Source organism: Chanodichthys erythropterus, chromosome 5, assembly GCF_024489055.1.
Source record: "Chanodichthys erythropterus isolate Z2021 chromosome 5, ASM2448905v1, whole genome shotgun sequence".
Classification (NCBI taxonomy): Eukaryota; Metazoa; Chordata; class Actinopteri; order Cypriniformes; family Xenocyprididae; genus Chanodichthys; species Chanodichthys erythropterus.
Genome location: NC_090225.1, coordinates 1651393 through 1673418, shown reverse-complemented (window position 1 = coordinate 1673418; position 22026 = coordinate 1651393). Strand labels below are relative to the sequence as shown.

At 37.1% G+C, this 22026-nt stretch overlaps 1 protein-coding gene across 5 annotated transcripts in view; it reads left to right on the top strand.

Annotated features, from left to right (window-relative positions):
* Nucleotides 1-22026, top strand: part of golga4 (golgin A4) — a 52614-nt gene that overhangs the window by 24162 nt on the left and 6426 nt on the right. For all 5 annotated transcript variants that reach the window (XM_067385613.1, XM_067385611.1, XM_067385610.1 and 2 more), the window contains 13 exons: nt 213-296; nt 2615-2762; nt 2845-3023; nt 4124-4222; nt 4337-4492; nt 4670-8880; nt 9013-9134; nt 9687-9817; nt 10272-10358; nt 11754-11771; nt 12242-12310; nt 14539-14614; nt 19488-19585. In XM_067385613.1, the coding sequence (XP_067241714.1) occupies nt 213-296; nt 2615-2762; nt 2845-3023; nt 4124-4222; nt 4337-4492; nt 4670-8880; nt 9013-9134; nt 9687-9817; nt 10272-10358; nt 11754-11771; nt 12242-12310; nt 14539-14614; nt 19488-19585 (5478 nt within the window). The remainder of the gene's footprint in view (nt 1-212; nt 297-2614; nt 2763-2844; nt 3024-4123; nt 4223-4336; nt 4493-4669; nt 8881-9012; nt 9135-9686; nt 9818-10271; nt 10359-11753; nt 11772-12241; nt 12311-14538; nt 14615-19487; nt 19586-22026) is intronic.

Below are 22026 nucleotides of genomic sequence, written 5' to 3'. Positions count from 1 at the left end.
TTCAACCAAACCTTTTTTTTTTCACATTCTGGAAAGCAAAGTTTCAGGTCAGTACGGTTCCAGCTGTGCGTTTCCAAGTGACTCTAATCCAGGTTGTCTAGACCAGCTGGCTCTGGGGTCTTTATGACAGATGCTCAATAAGTGTTGATTATTATTCTGAGAATAATGTATTAAGATCCTTCATCACACACTCATCATTGTCTGTTTACCAGGAACTCCACACTACAGAGAAGACGAAGCTGATCACACAGCTGGGAGACGCCAAGAACCTCATCGAGCAGCTGGAGCAGGACAAGGTGAGCGAGATGTTAACAGGACACGCTTCGTTTTACTCCTCAGAAGGGTTCAACTATGTTGTGCGTCTGCCACAGGACTGTTTGTGAGCCAGCATGAGCAGAAGATTCCATTAGTGAAAGACAAAGATGAATTATCCCAGGAAGGATTTTTAAAATGATCGCAAAACATATTTCCTGTGGGACACTCACTTTGTCACGTTTGCATATAAACATTAGCCTGGATATATCCTCTTGCTTATTATTTTAGGACGGGGATTAAGCAGGGTCCAAAATGAACTTTTTGGCTCACCTGCCAATGGTGGGTGGAATGACCAATCATTTTTACAGGCAATGAAATTGTATCTTGCATTATTTTAAATAAAAATATATTATTTTTTAATATTATATTATTACTTTATCTATAAAATAGATTACATGTGTATATATTTAAATATCTCAAAATATGTTATTATATATTATATATTTTTGAAATATAAGGAAATATACATCTATATACATACAGAAAATATTATTTCTATAATATTTATATGAACATGAAAAAATTGTATCCTGCAGTATTTTAAATACAAAGTAATTTTACTTTATATATCAAATATATTACATATTTATATAAATATCTATACACATACATATGAATATTTAAATAATATATTAAATATCAATATATTTCATCTCAAAATATGTTATTATATATTATATATTTTTGAAATATAAGGAAATATTTTCTATATGTATATAGATGTATATTATTTCTATAATATTTATATGAATATATAAACTACATTTGTACATGAAAAAAATTGAAAAAATTGTATCCTGCAGTATTTTAAATACAAAGTAATTTTTCTTTATATATCAAATATATTACATATTTATATAAATATCTATACACATACATATGAATATTTAAATAATATATTAAATATCAATATATTTCATCTCAAAATATGTTATTATATATTATATATTTTTGAAATATAAGGAAATATTTTCTATATGTATATAGATGTATATTATTTCTATAATATTTATATGAATATATAAACTACATTTGTACATGAAAAAAATTGAAAAAATTGTATCCTGCAGTATTAAATAAATATACTGCATTTTTATAAATAAAAAGATTATTTTTTAAAATAATTTTACTTTATATATCAAATATATTACATGTGTATATATTTATATAAATATACACATGAATATTATTTAAATAATATATTAAATATCAATAAAATGTATTTACTAAATGTTATTACAAAATATAATATTCTTGAAAATATAATATATTTTCTGTAAGTATAGTGTAATTTATATTATTTCTGTAATATTTATATGAATGTATAAATTAAATTCTTAAAAATATATAATATAACAAATGAGAAATTGTATCTTGCATTATTTTAAATAAAAATATATTATTTCTAAAAATAATATTACTTTATTTATAAAATATATTACATGTGCATATATTTCTATAAATATACATGAATATTATTTAAATATACATGCATATTAAAATATATATATATATATATATATATATATATATATATATATATATATATATATAATTAAATAAAACAGATTTAAGGCAATGAGATGTTATTATTCTCACACACACACACACACACACACACACACACACACACACACACACACACACACACACACACACACACACAAATATATATATAATATATAACACACAAAAATTATTCTTGAAAAATAATAAAATATTTTCTATATGTATATAGATGTATATTATTTCTATAATATTTATATGAATATATAAATAACATTTTTCAATAATAATAATATTATATAATATATGAAAATATCAAGTTTAAGTGTTTATTTTGCATCCTGTGATCAAGAAATAGTCTTTGAGATGTCATCTAGTTTGAATTCATGTGAAATATGGAGAGCTGTCTGCCTGCTACTGAGTTGTGATCAAATCAGTCATGTTGTGTTTAGCATTTGACCCTCACCCTACAGGATAGAGATGATTTCCTCTTGGGTCACTGTATGGAATGTGAAAGAATGCAAACATACGTCAGAAACGATTAGAGGCGCGTCCTCAAACTGAGCACAGAACCTGCTGTAGAGGGGGAGGATCTTGGTTTGGTTTGTGCTATACTAAAATAAGTAACTACCTGCAATATTGTACATTTGAGTTGTGTCATTTTGCATGGAAATCACCAGCCCCACTGAAGTCATATGAACTTTGCATGAGGATCAGAACAAAATGTAGTCTTTATTGACTGAGTACATTTAATTTGTACCTTTTAATACTCACCTACGGCATTATTCTGCAGGGAATGGTCATTGCTGAAACGAAGCGTCAGATGCACGAGACGTTGGAGATGAAGGAAGATGAGATCGCTCAGCTACGCTCCAGACTCCAGCAGACCCTCGCACAGAAAGACGAGCTGCAGGAACAGAAAGAGAAATCAGAGAAAGCAGGTGAGTGAGACTATCTCCTCTCTCTGTTTCCCTACCTTTATTTCTGCTTGACCTAACTGCACTTTATGTCATTCATTCCCAGCGTTTGAAGAGCTGGAGAGAGCCCTGGGTGTGGCCCAGCGGGCGGAGGAGGCACGCCGACAGCTACAGGTGAGCATGGAGGAGCAGGTGAAGCAGGTGGAGAAGGCCGGTGAGGAAGAGAGGAGAAGCCTGCAACAGGAGCTGACCAGGGTCAAACAAGAAGTGGTCACCATTATGAAGGTGTGCATGCTTGATCACTTATTAAAAGAGTGTTTGTTAAGGGGGAGTTTCAGAAGAAGACAAAAACTAATTGTTTTGTTAGTTATGAAAAAGGGGACTACATTTTGATGGTTTGTGTAACAAAAAACTATAAACTTCAATATTGCAATCATGCAATGTGTCATGAGGTTGTATTGTTTGAGATGAGGAAACACTAGCATCAAGAATACAGTCATACAGGATTCAAACCATTTTGTTTGCATTTTATGTTCCTTTTGCCTTCTCTGTCCTCATTTGTACTCGACCTGTTTAAAGTTATTTTGCCTGGAAAAGCCATCAATCCACTGTCTGGATGAGTGTTTTAATGTCCAGGACTGCAAAGTTCCCACGAAGGCTGTGCGTTTTTATAGATATGCACACCTTTGGTCTCTTCCTTTGTGTATTGGAGCATATTTCATTAACTAAATGGTAATAGTAAATCAAATTTGACCAAATTGATGCCACATTTACAGCCCACCATTCTTTTTTTGCATGTATCCGAGATAGGGCTTCATTTGAGTTCAGTTCTGTTTCATTCATCAGGACCATAATCCATGCCATAACAAAGACAAATACTGTATGTCTCGGTTTCGCTTGCCAATAATTCATTGAAGAGTGACATTTTGAGTCTGTTGATTATTTCACCAAATCATGATGCTTTGGGGACTAGTCAACTGAGATTTTTTTTAAATTCTTATGGTGAACCCATTGACTTTCATTCATGAGAAAATTTAAAAGTGTTTAAATGTGAATTCATGCAATGTGGGATCATCAACCATTTTATTAAATTTTTATTATTATAATTGTTCTTTTCAAAGTCAGTGGTCATTTATAATTTTTTTTTCACCATAAATTGCATCAATATATATTTTTTTAGAAAGGTTTCATGTGGGAATATTTTATATTCCCCATCCTCTCTGACCTTTAGCCTGTTTGTGCAACTACTGTAGCATAGTTTCAATACATAGTCTAGAATAGATGGACTAGGAAGAGAGTTTTGCATTGTGCACATTAGAGTTTTTTTAAATTGTCCATCAAACTTGACAAAAGGTTAACATTTTGCCACATTTCATTCGTTTCAGAAGTCCACCGAGGATCGGATAGCAGAAATGGAGCGGTTACACTCAGAGGCTATGGCTAACAAAGAACAGGAACTGAGTGCCCAGATCAAACAGGCAGTGGTATGCCCTGGTTTTCATTTCTGTGGTAACCTGCGGTCGGTTCATTTAAATATTAGCTATTTAGATGTAGGAGTTTCCCAAGCTATTTGCACTAATGCTCTGTGTTTACCTCAGGAGCAGTGTCGTGAGGAGCTGTTGCAGTCGGCACAGGAAAGAGAACAGCAGGCATCTCTCGCTCTGGAGGAAGCAGAGCTGCAGAAAGCTGCAGTTCAGTCTGAGGGGGAGAACAAAGCCAAGGAACTACAGCTAGAGTTGGAGTCTGCCAGAACGGTGAGTTTATGTGCCATTTTATCTGAGGATATATCAACAGGATATCCTTATTGTAGTTGGATGGCCAAATTAAGCCATATAACTACAGAGTCAGCATGAATGAGATTGTGAATGAAAGCAATGCCATGTTTTTGCATTGTACATTCCTTAAAGTGTTTGGGTTTTTCTGTTTTACAGAGAATTCAAGAACTTGAGAGTTGCCTCGGTAGCTCAGAGAAGGATTACACCAAGTCGGATGAACTCCCTGTGCAAATGGAAGGGCTGAGAAAGAAACATGAGGCTGAAATAGCTGCTCTAGAAGAGGCACATAAGCAAGAACTTGAAAGAAAAAAGACAGAGCAAATGAAAGACCTCAACCAGCAGCGTGATGATGTTATGGAAGAGCTCATAAAGAAACACAAAGCAGAGATTGAATCTATTCTGAAAGACAAGGAGGAACAGTTCCATTCCCATGTGGAAGACATGAACAAAAAGATGCTTGATAAACTGAGTGACAAACAGACAGAGATTGAGACCCTGTCTTCTGATCTCAGTGAAGTACTGAATAGTAGACAACAGTTAGAAGAGAGGCTGGCCTCTGTGGAGGCCAGCAGTGAAACCTCAAGACAAGAGTTTGAGGAAAGACTCAAGGAAGAACAAGCAAAATATCAAGCTGAGATTGAAGCTGCGATACAGAGTCAACAGTCATTTGCAATGGTGGAGAAAATGCTGAAAGAAGAAATAAATCAGCTGAAGACTCTTTTGGAGAAGAAGGAAAAAGCACTAGAGGAACATATGCTGAGGGAAAAGACTTTGCAAGCAGATGGAAATGCTCGGTTGGAGGAACTTCGTCTCAGGGCACAGTCGAATAAAGAGGCCCTTGAGGAATCAAGATCTCAGATTAGCACCCTTACAGGAGAACTCCATCAAACCAAGAATCAAGTGAAAGATCTTGAGCAAACCCTTGAGGCAGTGTGTAATGATTGTCAGGAGAAAGGAGTGTGTCTTGAACAGAAGACGAATGAACTTCAGGAACTAATGCAGAAGATGGAGCAAGTCAAGAGGGACCTAACTGAAACTGAGAATTTGCATTCTGCAACCTGCAAAACAATGCAAGAGGAGCAAAACCGGTTGAGGAAGCAGCTGGATGAACAGAAGAGTTCTCACGAGAAGAAACTTGAGAACATTAGGAAAGACATGGATTGCAAACTGAAATCCCAGGAAAACAAAATGGAGAAATTCAAGCAGAAAGCCAAAGAAGCACAGGACAAGTTGAAGAAGCAGCTTCAGGATCAAGAGGAGAATGCCAAAGCAGAGTTATCTAAGACAGTTCAAGAGTTAGAACTGAAAGACCAGCAACTGAAGGAGAAGATCCTTGAGGTGGCACAAGCAAGCTCTGAGGGCCTCAGCACCGCCATGTCTGATTTGGAGGCCAATCACAAGGAGCGCTTGGGTAAGCTTCAGGTTACCCATAAACAGGAGCTGGAAGACCTTGTCCGCCATTGGCAGGAGAAACTCAACCAGCATGAGGAGGAGATGCAAGAAAAACATGCCCAGTCTTTGCAAGAGAAAGCCCAGGAGTTGGAGGATATTTCTCAGCTGCTTTCGGCCAGCAGGGAAGAAAAGGAACAGATCACGAAAGACATCCAGAACCTCAGGGAGGAGCTTGCCATGAGGGAAACCACTGTGCAGAAACTACAGACCGAGCTCAGGGAAGCAGCAAGCAAGGTGGAAAGTTTGTCTGAAGGGGAAGGTATACTTAAAAGGCAAGTTGAAACCATGGAGAAGAATCTAAACCAGGCATTGAATGAACAAAATCTTCTGCAGGATGAACTGAGAAAGGCTGAGGAAACTAGTAAGGAGAAATTGCAGGGCATATCTGAAGAGTTGATAAACACCCAGCAAAAGTTGAGTTTGCTTGAAACATCCAAGTGTAAAGAGGGCGAAGATCTCCAAAGGACCCTTGCAGAAAAAATGGCTGAACTTAAAAATAAAGAAAAAGAATTCCAGACACAATTGTGTACCATCACGAAGGAGTTTGAACAATGTTGTCAGGAAGCCCAGGATAAGTTAGATGGTTTCTCTGTTGGGCTGTGTAATAAAGTTGAGGAACGAGTTAGGGAGTTACAAAACCGGGTTATCGGTAATCAGAATAAGGTAACATATCTAAAAAATAGTATCATGACAAAGGACAACAGAATCAGCACTTTAGAGAAAGAACTTCAGCAGACTTTGGATGAAAACCATAATCTAAAGAGCTCTCTTGATGAGGTAACTCTTCAGTTTAGTGCAAGTTCAGAGACTCTTAAAGCCTTACAAACCGAAATGGAGTCTCTACAAACTGATGCGGAGAATCGCTCCCAAGTACTTTCTGAGAAAGACCTTAACATTGAGCAACTTCGCGAGGAGAACAAAAGCGTATCAGAAAATCTCAAAACAAATGTTTTGCAAATCAGCAATCTAGAATCTGTCATAAATGACTTGAAGACCCAGTTATCAAGTAGCATAACTGAAAAAGAGGAAGCCATATCTCTGCTGAATCAGCAGCACAATGAGGACAAGGAGAGGGTGATATGCCAAATGGGGGAGAAGGTGGAAAGGCTAGAAAAAGAAAAGACCTCGCTTCAAGAGCAGGTAGACTCACTCAGGAATAAGTTCTCTGAGCTGAAAAAGAAGTTCAGTCAGAGTCACAGCACTGTTAAGTCTCTTCAAGATAAAGTTGCGGACATGGAGAGGCAGATTGCGGAGAAGGACGGACAACTTGAGATGCTCACTGCCAGTGTTGACAATCACTCCATTAGTAAGTCTGAGATGGACCAGGCACTTAGTGAGAAAGATCAGAGGGTTCATGCCTTGACCTCAGAGTTGGAAATCTGTTCAAAGAAAGTTTGCGATCTGGAGGAGCAGCTGGAATTGCGGACAAAAGAGCGAGAACAGCTTGCAGCTGATTTGCAGCAGCACCTTACCATTAGGGAGAGTGAAAAGATGGAGTTGATGAAACAAGTGCAGGAAGCTCAAGAACAAAGCTCTCAAAATGGCGCCCTAATTCAGCGAACTGAGGAAAGTCTTCAGTCTTTAAAGAAAGAAGCTGAAACAGCCAAGCAGGAACTAGAATCCGAGAGGAACGACTTTAAGAGGGAGAAGGCAGAGATTCTGAGGGCAAAAGAAGAGGCGGTGAAGGCAGCCCAGGAAAAGGCGTCCTCCGAGACGGCTGGTAAAGTAGCTGAGTTGAAGAAGAAGGCAGAGCAGAAGATTGGCATGATTCGTAAACAGTTGACTTCACAAATCGAGGAAAAGGATCAGGCTATTAAAGACCTGCAGATGCAGTTGGATGGTATCAAGCAAACCCAGACTGAAAAAGAAGAACGGATAAAGTCTTTAGAGGAAATTGAGAAGACAATGGAGGAGGCCACCGCAAAATTAAAGGAAGGGCATGCAAAACATCTACAAGAATTGCAACAGAAAGAACAGCTGACTTCACAAATCGAGGAAAAGGAGCAGGCTATTAAAGACCTGCAGATACAGTTGGATGGCATCAAGCAAACCCAGACTGAAAAAGAAGAACGGATAAAGTCTCTAGAGGAAATTGAGAAGACAATGGAGGAGGCCACCATAAAATTAAAAGAAGAGCATGCAAAACATCTACAAGAATTGCAGCAGAAAGAAAATGAGGAAAGACGGGCCTCTCTGCAAAACTTAAAAGATATGTATGAAGAGAAGCTTGCTGTTCTTCATAAAGACGAATCTGCAAAGGAGGAGCAATCTGCTTTTGCTGCAAGAGAAACTTCTTCCAGACTCAAGGAGCTTGAGACCAAACTTTTGGAATCTAATGAACAGATTACAAACTACCAAACCGAGGTAAATCGCCTTAAAGAAGACCTGCTCGAACAGACAGCTCGAGTGCAAGAGCTTCAACAGACATGCCTGGATCTTCAAGAACAGATAAAGGAGAAACGGATTGATGAAGTAGAGAATGACCATGTTTCTGAAGTGCAAATGACCTCTAGTAGATTAGGAATGGAGCCTGCAATGTTAGTGGCCAAGGAAAGCAAGGATACTGCCAGGGACCAAGACGAATGGACAAGTCAGAAGGACTTGTTGGTGAAGGAATACGAGGAGAAGCTCCAAGATTTACAGCAGAGGCTAGAAGAGAAAGATAATCAGCTAAAAGCACAACAGAGTTCACCTCAAGGGAACGGGGAGACTGATAGTGAGTGCCTAATCAACAATGCAAACACCTCAGAGAATGATCTTCAGAGAAAACTGGTAGAGGCTGAGAATGAGAAGCAGAAGCTCCACAAAGATTACACCAGACTACAAAAAGACCTTCGGTCTCTAAGGAAAGAGCATGAGAAGGAGCTGGATTTCCTGAAAAAGGAGATGGCTGAGGAAAACGAGAAGAAGCTCAAGTAAGATTTATGTGACATTTTCTTTTAGAAACCGGTGGGGAGTACTTTGTTTCTCCTTGATGTAAGGATGCATATTTTCTGCTACATCGTTGTTCCCAGGGTTCATATGGTTGGTGATCTTTGTTTTAATAGGCTTGAAATGGAAGATATGGAAATGAGACACAACTCTTCTCTTAAGCAGTTAATGAGGGAGTTCAACACCCAAATGGCCCTGAAGGAAAAGGAACTGGAAGGTTCTGTGAAGGAGACCATTGGTAAGAGGGGCAAAAGTACCATTTATTGCTCATGCTACCATGGTAATACTTTTCTTTAAAGAACCTTGTGGTAAGATGCAAATATCATGCTATATGAATATGGTAATTTAAATATTTAAAGGGGCAGGTTATTTAAATATTTTGTAATAGCTCACCCAAAAGTGAAAATTTGTGAACATTCTGCCTGACATCTTTTCTGTTTGATGGACAATTTTATGTTTTTTTTTTGGAATGATGTGAGGAAGTGAATTTTGGAATTTTCATTTTAAAGTGGAGTATTTCTTGGAGTAAAACAAAAATATTGTTAAAAATACTGAACAAAACCAAGTACCGGTAGTCTTGGAAAGCATTGTGGACATCATGAACAAACTGTGTTTTCATAGTTGGTCACATTTGCTGATTTACTGGCGTCTGCGAGATATAAAATTCATAATTGATTTACCATGCGTTTTCAATCCTGACATTTGATCCATCCAGTCTGGAAATGAGTGTTTTACATTCAGTGATGGTAACATTCTTTACTGTACTTTCCTCTTTATTATTTCCACACAGAGAAAGCTCAAGGTGTTGAAGCTGAGATTATAAATAGCCATCGGGATGAAGTCAATCAGCTTCAGAAAATAATCGCTCAGAAGGAGGAAGAGCTAAACAGAACGGTTCAGCGTTATGAAGATGTCCTTCAGGTACAGCAAAATAAAGTGAAATTGTGGCTTTTGTTTTTAATTGTGAGACAGGTGCTCCAGATAATACTTTATAGAAAGATACTCGCACAGGAAGAATTTTGTGAGGAGGTTATTGCTTTTGCTAAATTCCACCACATAAAGTCAGTAAGTTCAGGTTTCAGCTGAAAGTTTGTATATCATCAGGAAACACTTACCTCAGTCAACTAGCACCTCAGACTCCCCCTAGAGCTGTAGAGAATGATGTAGACCTTATGCTGCTTACATCCATCCTGGCAGAGAAGTATGCTAACTATTTGTGATTGGATTATTTCCACATCTTATAGATCTAATTGTTTACCCATGCATTTTAAGACCCAAGTTTATTACCTGAAAATTAATACAATATGACAAGACAGCATTGTAAAATGATTCAGACAGAAATTGCACCTTTGCTCAGAGTTTGGTCTTCCTGTAGAGTCGTGAGGTGGAGATGGGCGACCGCGTGTGGGAGGTGCAGAAGGAGTTAGAGGAGCTACAGCAGAGGAGTCTCAGCGGCCCACAGGTACAGCCTCAGAGTTTACACACCATGTATCGCAGGGAGTTACTTGTTTTTGGATTTTGTATGGATATACATTAAAATGAGAGATGCCGCTTTTAACTAAATGTTACTTTACATCATGAAAATCAGACTTTTTCCATGTTTAAGTGCTATAATCGGGTCCCTGGTGCATCTACCAACCCAGAAAACCTGAAAAAGGACTATGTATAGTCTATGTATAGTGGGCGTCCATATGGGTTTTGCACAAAAGATGAACATGACGGCACATGCTAGTGGATGAGTTGAATCAACTCCACAGCAACTACATCAATTTATCCACTAACCATTCAGAAACGTCTAAAAGTCGTAACTTCTTCCTGAGTCTTTCCATCAGTGTCGACTCCGGTTTGAACAATGTAAGGCTGAAAACTTTCGTCATTTTGGCTGCGTGAGATTCTCCCGCTTTGTTGTTTTTGAGCTGTTAAAGCTCCGCCCTCTTCTGGAAAGGGGGCGGGGAGCAGCAGCTCATTTGCATTTAAAGGGACACACACAAAAACAGCGTGAATAGGGGCAAATTTAACAAGCTTTGGCAAGTCTACAGTCATACACCATGTCCTAACCAGACACGACTATGTGATGCGATAAAGTCAATCAAAAATCACAGCCTATCACAAGAACACATGGGCGGGCTCTCTCGCTTGACATGTTCTTGTTTCGTTTTATTTCTTTTGAAGATCTGAGGTGAATTGTCCATTGATGCTTTCAGTACGGCTATAAAAGAAACACAAAATGATATTCAAACTTACATTAGGTGCTTTAAACATTAAATAAAGCACAAAAACAGCACCTGAGATGATCATTGCCAGCAACGACGTCGCAGAAAAATAAAAAACTGTTTGTAAAATATAATCATCACGTGTCGCCGTCGTGACTAGTTAGGACAAAAACTCAGAAGACAACATGAGTCAGTGTTATATATTCACAGATATATTCACAGAATATATTTTTAAAAGACTTCATTCGCATGCTCTGAGTTGCAGTGTAATTGTTTCACTCCAGAATAGGCCATAGGAATGAATTTCCTGAAAAGGTTTGGAATGTATCCCTGAGAAAGCGCTCTTAAACGGACCGTCTCTGTTCTCAATTAACCCCTCAGAGAGCATCCTGAGCTGTTAGATTTATGCCATAGTGCGCTCTCAGGCGAGCAGTGCATGCTTGGAAAGAGGCAAAAAGTTGAGTCTTGTTCAGGATAAAGTGGTCCTTGTGTGTTCTGGAGCCCATGCTGCATTTTTGCAGTCTGATGTCACAAGTTTTCTGTGGGCAAACACCAAAAAATATATTTACAACTGATTGTTAATATTTATGTGTAATGAGGCAGTCATGTGACCTGCTGATTATTTTTTGTTTTGTGTGTTTCAGGGTCTTGATGAGTTAAAGGTAGGTTTTATTTTCATCTATTTGTCTGATTGTGTTCCTTTAAAACCAGAACACTTTATGATAACATTTAAAATGCCTACTTTTTTTAGGATGATGACGCAACGATGCATTAAATTTATCAAAATTGACAGTAAAGACATTTATAATGTTATAAAAGATTTCTGTTTCAAATTAATGCTGCTCTTCTGAACTTTCTGAACTTTTCAACATTGATGATAATCATAAATATTTCTTGAGCATCAAATCATCATATCAGAATGATTTCTGAAGGATCATGTGACACTGAAGACTGGAGTAATGATGCTGAAAATTCAGCTTTTGATTGTAAAAATATATCACAATATTACGTTTTTTACTGTATTTTTGATCAGAAACATTAAAAAAATCTTTCCAACTCCAAACTTATGAATAGTGTTGCTCTTATTTGTTTGCATATTTGACTTCTACTCTTTTTCTCTTTGTCCAATCAGGTTCAGCTTGCAGAAAAGACAACCATGTTGAGCGAGGCCAGGCTAAAAGAGCAGGAATACCATGTCAGGGTAAGTGAAGAGAGTTTAGCAGGGTGGGTGTCTGTATCGCTAAACTGGATGTGTTATTTTTCATGTAGCTAGCTGTAAACATTGTTGGCAGTTTAACAACAAATTTTAACTAGCTTGCTCAGCAGGATTCTCTTGCTTTGCCATGACAGTAGTTGACCTGCGTGAGAAAACTGACCGGCACAGAGTATGTTTTAGGCCTAAGAAGTGTTTAGCACACAAAGACAATGTCGAAGGCAAAGAGAGGAGTGTTAAGCAACCCGTCACATTCCCAGAGCTCCTGCACCCCATCAGCTGTGTAAAACCGAAAAGAGATTAGATTCATTACACCGAACATCTGTTTACTCTTATTTCAACTTTACAAACAGTTACAGCAGCGCTCATGCTGTTTCTCTCACCCCACACGAATGCAAACTCACACGAGGAGAAGAAAACACTGACTGGACATAACTCGACTTCACCCTGGGCCATAGGTTGTTGTTAATTTGAGGACTAGTGTAGGGAAGTGTCTCCAAAAAATTACTAATTTTAAGGCTACGTCTACATTATTATAGATGCATTTGAAAACAACATTTTCATAAAGCGTTTTCCAAAAAAAATTCTTAAATCATCTAACTGCGCATGCATAAAATATAATAAAAACGTATTATTGTTACTTGTTTAGTTCGTTTAAGTCATGTTTTGACACAGGACAGCAATTGTCATCTTTTCAGGAATGTAATATGAAGGTTGTACAAAGTAAAATTTATCTTTAGCAACACTGAGAAAGTGAATAGCACATAGCTGGGATATACCGGGTACAATATGCATCACATGACTAAACAAACATGCGTCATTGTTTTCAAATATCTCAGTTTTCACAGTCCACACGGAAACAGCATTTTCAAATTTGGTCACATTTTAGTTTAGGGTCCAGTTCTCATCATTAACTAACTATTAACTATGACTTTTGCCTCTATAAATTCCTAATTAATTACTGCTTATTAACCCTTTAATGCTTTAAATGACATACACTCATAACTCCAAAAATTGTAGCAAGGAGAGTCAAAAGGTATGTATCGTTTGATAGAAAATGCTTAATATTTTTAGATAAAAAAAAAAAATAAAAAATTATATTTGGACATTCTTATGATGAGAAATTATCTAAAAAATATATTTATATATATATTTTTTTAATATATTAAATATATTATTATTATTTTATTTTTTTAATTCTAATTTTACATATCTTTCTTATTTGACATGCAATAACTTAGGAAGGAAATAAAGTAGGATGGCAATTTTGGGTGAAGCTCCCCTACATGTGAGCTGCATCTGGATCAGATTTTGTGGTGATAGCATAAAATAATCAAAAGGTAGCCTTTTTGTTTAGCCCTTGACGCCCCCTAATGGGCATTTCTAAAATCGTTCCTCCATGAGGAATATCTCCTGATCGACACAAGGGATTATTTTCATTTTGGACGCATTTCAATCAGAATCATCCGCTGTAAGTAATGATGTGCCATTTTGTACGATCTATGCATGTTTCATGAAGTTATAAACGCATTTGATTTTAGTTAGCGCCTGTTGTGTTTTGTGTGTCTGTGAGGAATATCTCCTGATCGACGCATTGGATTATGTTGAATTTGGACTCATTTTAATCGTGATAATCTGCTGTAATGATGTGCAGTTTTCCACAGTCGAAGCATGTTTCATGAAGTTAAAACCTGATATAAATGCCGTATACGTATAATATTTACATATGGGTCTTGCGGGGCTTCACGTACAAAAATTTGCTCAAGTTTAGTCAACCCAGCCACAGTTATGCTTTTTGTATTCTACTCCATGAGACCTTTCAAATGACATATGACACATGATTATCTGAGCTGTATGATGTTTTTGACACATTGCAGTAGATAGTACAAAAAATACACTTGAGGCTCAAAGGGTTAATAGTTAGTAAGATAGTTATTAATTAAGTTTAGGTATGGGCTAGGATTAAGGGATGTAAAATATGGTCATGCACAAAAAGCATTAATTTCTGCTTTATAAGTAGTAATAAACAGCTAATATCCTAGTAATATGCATACTAATAAGCAACTAGTTAATAGTGAGAATTAGACCCTAAATTAAGTGTTACCTCAAATTTATACGGATTAGTGTATCATTACTAATCATTTCTAAAACCTTTTATACAAATATAGACACCGGCTTAAGTTCACTTTTTATTTTCAATAACTATTTATTTTCAGATTCATGCTCTGGAAGACAAAATAAGACGCTCCCATAAAAATGCAGTGGTGACTCACCTGGGAACCACATATAGAGGTAAATAATCGTAAACATTTTTCTATAAAGATGGTTTTTGAATGCAATATCATATAGCTGGGGGCAAGCAGAACAATGTTTCTAAAGCCAGCTGTCATCCAGATGTCATTTACTGTTTTATTTATCTGTTTGTAATATGAATTTTGGGGGTATTAGCCGCCTAGTGACTGTAAAATGCTTGTCAAGTATCTCCTGCAACTCCCAGAGGTTAATGAATGATGTGGCACACTGACCCTTGGCAGACAAACCAGCTTCATTCTCAATAGCTCAGAGCGATCAGTCACCGCAGGAGAGCCGCGCTTTAACACCCCGCCATCAATCACGCACATATGCAGACCTGAAACATATGGGCAACTAGAGGCCGGTGTTTTAGAGAAATCTGCCCCTCCACAGCCCTTCCCTGCTGGTGTAATAAAGAGCTCATCTCTGAATCTAATGGTTTTCACAGACTGTGTTTCTCCTCAGTTCCCACGAATGACCCCAGATTCAGACTGTCGTCTCAAAGATCTGCAGCTTCTTTTATACTCGCGTTGTTTGGGCAAACGCAGAGTTACCAAAATAACACCTTTTGTGTTACATATGGGTTTTGGAAACAAAACTGAGGAAATGTAGACTTAATTTAAAGACAAAAATTAAATGGTAAACTATAAGTTACAGCTATTCACATTTCCTTTAAATGCATTGTGAACACTGACTCATGTTGTCTAAAAATATATTTGGGGTCAGTGAATTTTATTTAAAGAAATTAATACTTTTGTTCAGCAAGGACACATTAAAGGGGACCTTTTATGCCCCTTTCACAAGATAAGTACACAGAATGTGTGAAGTTTCAGCTCAAAATCCCCCACAGATCATTTATTATAGCTTGTCAAATTTGCCCCTATTTGGGTGTGAGCAAAAACACACAGTTTTTGTGTGTCCCTTTAAATGCAAATGAGCTGCTGCTCCCGCCCCCTTTCCAGAAGAGGGCGGAGCTTTAACAGCTCAACAACAACAAAGATGGAGAATCTCACGCAGACAAAATGAGGATTGTCAGTAACTGTGTTCAGCCTTACGTGGTATCAGGGGCGGGGTTTATGTAAATTTGGGTTTGTGATGTCACCAACCCAGGGAAGAAGCTCGTTGTAGTCCCTACCAGCCACTTGTTGTAGTCTGTAAAAAGTGATTTCTGTAAAAAGATATCTCTTTGAGCGTCATAACTTTGCAGATGTTGTTTATGATCAAACAGCAATATTACACACTAACTAAAGTTAAAAAAGCACTCATAATCATAATCAAGGACCCATTTAAATTGCTGAAAAGTGATAAAGACATTTATAAAAATTTTCAAGTAAATGTTATATTCTGTATTCATCAAAGAATCCTGAAAAAAGTAGAATGGTTTTCACAAGAAAATGTAGCAGCACAACCGTTTTCAACATTAATAATAATCATTAATAATTTCTTGAGCAGAAAATCATCATATTAGAATGATTTCTGAAGGATCATGTGACACTGAAGACTGGAGTAATGATGCTGAAAATTCAGATTTGATCACAGGAATAAATTACATTTCACAATATATTCAAAAATATATTTAATTGTAATAATATTTCACAATTTTTACTGTATTTTTGATCAAATAAATGCAGCCTTGGTGAGCAGAAACTTCTTTCAAAAACAATAATAATAAAAAACCCCAATCAACGCTTTCTCTCAACATCTTCATGAATGAATCAGAATTCTGAATTTTTGTAAAGCTTTCTGCAGTTACTTTATCTGCAAAATAAACACAAATTGTTGTATTTGTCCCAAAGAAGTCGTCTTCATTTTGGGAGTGTCTATGAAGCCTTACAAAGCTGTCTTCGAAAGTAGGTGCCTTACTAGCTTTTAATAGGGCTCAAGTCATCATCTCTCCTCATAAACCACATTAAATATCCTAAATAAATTCCCAAATGAGGGTTTCCTTTGAAGACATCTTCGTCTTTGAAATGCAACTAAACAAACCGTTCCCCTTAAACTTTATACACAAACAAACCTTGTCCATTTATCCTTCATCTTATCTGTGTGGCCTCTACATTAAAGGGACAGTAGTTTATGGAGTCTGTTTGACCTCCTGACTGCTTCGCCCTCCCATAAACGCTCAATAGTCAGAAATGGACCAGAAACTACCCGTACTAAAATCATTTATGGTCCGCGTTTTTGTTTTTGTGCACTATTTCTTGGTTTCTATATTACTGATGTATTTTGTTTATTATCCAGTCAACAGTTTAAGCATGTGTTAACTGTTGCCGTAAACCAGGCCCTCTGTATAGTTCAGATAGTGTTGTTTTGGAGATGAGACCGACGTGGCTCGTGTTTCGTCCCTGTTGGCCCAGCTGGGCTGTCCTGAGGTCAGTCAGACAGGTCGGGTTATTTATTAGCCCCTCATTTCTCCATGCTTTCTGATCAAAGGCCTGTTTAGGTTTCAGCGGCACCTTGAGCTCCAGCTCTCTCTGTCACACTGTCTGTTCCTGGACGACCCCAGTGTCTTCAGCACTGGGTAAATGGACTTTCCAGAGGGACACACGGCTCCTTCTGCTAATTGCCAGTCATTCACAGGTTTAATGAGGCAAGAAGGCTGTCGTAATACAAACAGATCGCTGTACCTACTGCGCTCTTTGTGCATTGCTCGATACTGTAATGCATATTTCAAAATAACTCAGTTTCAGTCAAAAGCTAATTGCTTAATCCTTACATCACTGCTGTGAGACGTTACTGAAGATTTACTGCACATCTGGGGTGCTTCGAATGTTTACGATTAGTGTTGGGGAAAGTAATGCATTACAACATTGTGTTACTCCCTAAAAAAGTAAATAATTGTGTTACTTACATTTTTAAGGAAAGTAATGTGTTATATTACTTGTTACTATTTTTGGCAAATGTAAAGGCCAAAAGTGAAATAAATAAGCTTCATGCTGAGAACATTTTTGCTTATTACTTATTAGTATGGTTGAATTGGATCATCGATGGCCAGCAGCAAAGACATTGGTTAATAAAGTGAAATTAAATACATAAAGTATATTTGTTTATTTTAATATATTTAATTATTGCACATTTTGTGCAATATTCTGAGATTGCATTTCACCGTTTTTATTCATTTTGAGGAATAAAAAAATCGTTTTTATTCAATACTGACTTTAGTTAGTGTGTTGCTGTTTGATCATAAACAACATCTGCAAAGTTACGACGCTCAAAGTTCAATGCAAAGAGAGATATTTTCTTTTACAGAAATCGCTTTTTAAGGACTACAATGAGCTTCTTCCTGGGTTAGTGACATCACAAACCCTAAAATTTACATAAACCCCGCCCCCTTTGTTGCGTGTTCTCGGCCATGTTGGGCTGCTTTAGAGAAGAGGAAGAGTTGTTGTAGTCGAGTGTTGTTGACATACCGTCATTTTACACCAAACGAGGGTCAATTCAACACAAAAGATGAACATGACGGCACATGCTAGTGGATGAGTTGAATCAACTCCACAGCAACTACATCAATTTATCCACTAACCATTCAGAAACGTCTAAAAGTTGTAACTTCTTCCTGAGTCTCTCCATCAGTGTCGACTCCGGTTTGAACAATGTAAGGCTGAACACTTTCCTCATTTTGGCTGCGTGAGATTCTCCAGCTTTGTTGTTGTTGAGCTGTTAAAGCTCCGCCCTCTTCTGGAGCAGCAGCTCATTTGCATTTAAAGGGACACACACAAAAACTGTGTGTTTTTGCTCAAACCCAAATAGGGGCAAATTTGACAAGCTATAATTATTGATCTGTGGGGGATTTTCAACTGAAACTTCACAGACACATTCTATGGACTTATATTACATCTTGTGATAGGAGCATTATAGGTCCCCTTTAAAAGTAATGCATTACTTTACTAGTTACTTGAAAACTTGCGTAACTCAAGTTACTTGTAATATATTACTGTACTTTCTATTTAGCAAAAACATACACTACCATTCAAAATAAAAATGTTTTTTAAAGTTAGGCGTGGAGGATGTACTGACATGCGATTCTAAAGTTGTGGTGTTCTCATAGGTATTTTACATCATGTTTTCCATGGTATCAACAGCACAGAAACCGGCCCACCCATCACTGGCTTTATGACATGCTTTTTTTTTTTTTTTTAAATAGATCAAGTTAGTTTTTGTTCATTCACGGTCTCAACGTCTCCTGTTACGTTTCTGCTCTCACTTCTTATCCATTAAAAGCAGGGTGGAAAACGGAAAGGCCCCCACCTAGATTGAGCCAAAGCTTCTTGTATTTAACCACAATGCTGTCATTATGGTGTTTCCAGTGTTGCTGCGAGCTGGCAGCCTTAACTACTGCGACTGGAAGTGAGGCGCGTCTAGCGCTCTGATTTACGGACTGATTATTGCCATGCAAAGGTCGCTGGTGTGTGTTTAATGAATGTATTAAGTGTATGAATGCATGCTTATCTTATTGATGTCAAAGCAGAGGAAAATTGTCCTCAATCACCAGTGCAGGTTCTGAAAGATTAACATCCTAGAATCAAGGCAAACAAGTTTTTAATGTAAAAGTTGCATTTGCTAGTTGCAACGCACACATTTTTTTATCCGAACATGTATTACCCCATTATTAACATTCTCTTTTCTCTCTGACTCTGTTGGTTCAACTGTTATAATGCTGGTTGGTGTTGAGGGTTTATAAGTTCGTCATCTGGCTGCTCTGTTTTTAATTATGGGCCTGACGGAGCAGTGTTCAGCAGATCTTGACTGAATAAGGTTTTTGTTTAGGCCGTGCTTTAAAAAACAGTGACTGTTTCATTTAACACTGAGCTTAAAGTCTCTAGTACTCATAGATACAGATTATAATGAATCTGTCATTTGTTTGTCCCTACAGATATGTCACACAACAGCGGCGACCCTTTCTCCGAGCCCACCGAATACGAGTACCTCAGGAAGGTCATGTTTGAGTACATGATGGGAAGAGAGACAAAGGTAGATTTTGGGGGTTATTTTTACAATTTATGATTATGTCGTTTGGGGGAAGACTAATTTTTTTTTTTTTTAAATATTAGCTTTTTTATTAATATTACTAGTATTTTATATTAACTAAAGTTATATTAGGTAAAGTTAGGGATTGAGTTTGCTTGCATGAGGATCAGTGTTATTGTTAACTAAAACTATTAAAAATTATTTTTGTTCATTGAAATGAAGCTAAAATAAATATAAATTTTAAATGAAATACTTTTTAATTAAAATTAAAAATGCTGCCTTGGCAACTAACTGAAATGGATAAATTAAAAAAAAGTGCTAAGATTGCTAAAAAAAAATGGAAATAAAATAATACAATATTAAAAAAACACATTAGAAAAACCTAAACAAAAAATGAAAAGTATCTAAATAAAATCTGATTTAAAATATTAATAAAGACTGTAAAGTTTCAGAATCCATTGTAATAATTTTTAACCATTGTTTGAATTTGTGGTAATATCAAATAATATGTATCATAATGCATATAATGGGGGCAAGAAAATGTAGCTACTGCATATGTAGGGTGACCCATTTTACTGCCGTGTTGTAAAACTTACATTTTATCATATTGTTCTTTCCCACAATGTACAAAGTTTTCCACAACATAATAATGCCATTTGTTATAGGAAGGATGCAGTAAATAAGTGTGACGGGGAGTCCGGATGGAAGCCTATAAAATGATTCATTCCCATGAAAACTCCCAACAGCATAATTTCGTGTCCATTTAGCGGGACCCTAATGAGCGAATGTTGTCCGTTTAGCCAGGACTAATTAACAGCTCCAATGATGTCGCCCTAAAGCCAGCAGGATTCCCCCTCGTTGCTAATAAACAGTCGGGTCCTTATGACATCACAACAGGCCTCCCTGTCAGAGAGGATGTCCGGCGGCCGACCCAGTAGCTTATTCTCATCACATGACCCAGTAACGCCTGCCATTTTAAGAGAGTTGCTCGGGGTAAACTGCTGTGCTGGTTCTGATTAGCGCTGTATATGGGCACATGAACACTGGCAGATCTATCTAGGGCTGATTACCCAGCAGGCTGCAGATAATGAGCTTTTTGTCTTTGCGAGATGTAATTGCTCACAGAACAGTGAGGAGCAGCAGCTCCGTTAAAGATGGGCGGCAATGTTGTTACTGTTAACCAAAACTGAAATTATAAATATAGCTTTTAACTGAAATAAAGCTGACTTAAGTACTAAAATGAATAAAACTAAAACTAAAATATAATATAGCTGCAAGCAGCAATTAAGGGGCCAAGCACAACAGAAGCAAACAAGGAAGCTAGCAGCAGACCAACAATGTCATAATGAACTATGATAGCAACTGAGACAAAGACACTGCAATTTTGAAGTCAATCAGACCAACGATACAGTAGTTAGAGCGCCACCAAGTGGTGTAGTGCCACCTCTTTTGTGTGTCCTCGGACTGCCCCCATACATAAGCGTGTTAAATTTGGTGGAAATATCTCATTTCATTTTGACATTTGGCCATTAGCATTTAGTAAATGACCTACAGTGGTTTCGTCTCGATCGGACTAACGGTTTTGATGATATTGGTGAATGTTGTTTAAACGTTAAATCGCAACATTGCACAAACCATAAGGAAAAACCAAGTATGTTTGGTATCGTTGGAATCGGCAAGGATTCAGGAATCTAAGGCGATGAAAATAAAAATAAGTCAACCACATTCAAAGTTATAAGCATGTAAATAATTTTTTTCACCACTAGTTGGCGCTGATCCGAAACTTCTCAGACTCCTTCAGGGCATTGTGTCGATGACTCATACTGAGTTTCGTAATTATACATTCATGCGTTCGTAAAATACAGCATTGTGCGACAAAATTTAAATTGGCAATTGTCCGGAGTATCGTTCACGTTTGTTTACGTTCACATTCTCACAACATTGCATTGTTAGAATTCATAATAATGTTACTGGCCATCGCATTTGGTGTTTGGCGAAATGTTAATTTTAGGCCCGGTTTATAAGGATGCCTGATGAAGATCATACGATCGAAACGTTGCCAATAAAGAAATTTTTTACGGTTTTGCAAGTTGATAATGTGTGTGATTTTCCTTGTTTTTTCGGCCCAGTTTATATAAAAGCTTCACGTGGTTTTCCTATTAAACGGTTAACCCAATCCTCTAATACAGGGCTCATTTTATGGAAGCTTGTTTCTGCCACTGAATAAAAAAATTTAAAAAGTAATTGCGACTTTTTGTCTCACAAATTCAGACTTTTTTCCTCACAATTTCAAGTTTATAACTAGCGATTCTGTAAAAAGTCAGAATTGCGAGATATAAAGTCACAATTGCAAGAAAAGTCACAATTGCACATTATAACCTCACTATTGTGAGATATAAATTTGCAATTCTTTTTTTCTCGCAATTCTGACTTTTTCTCGCAAT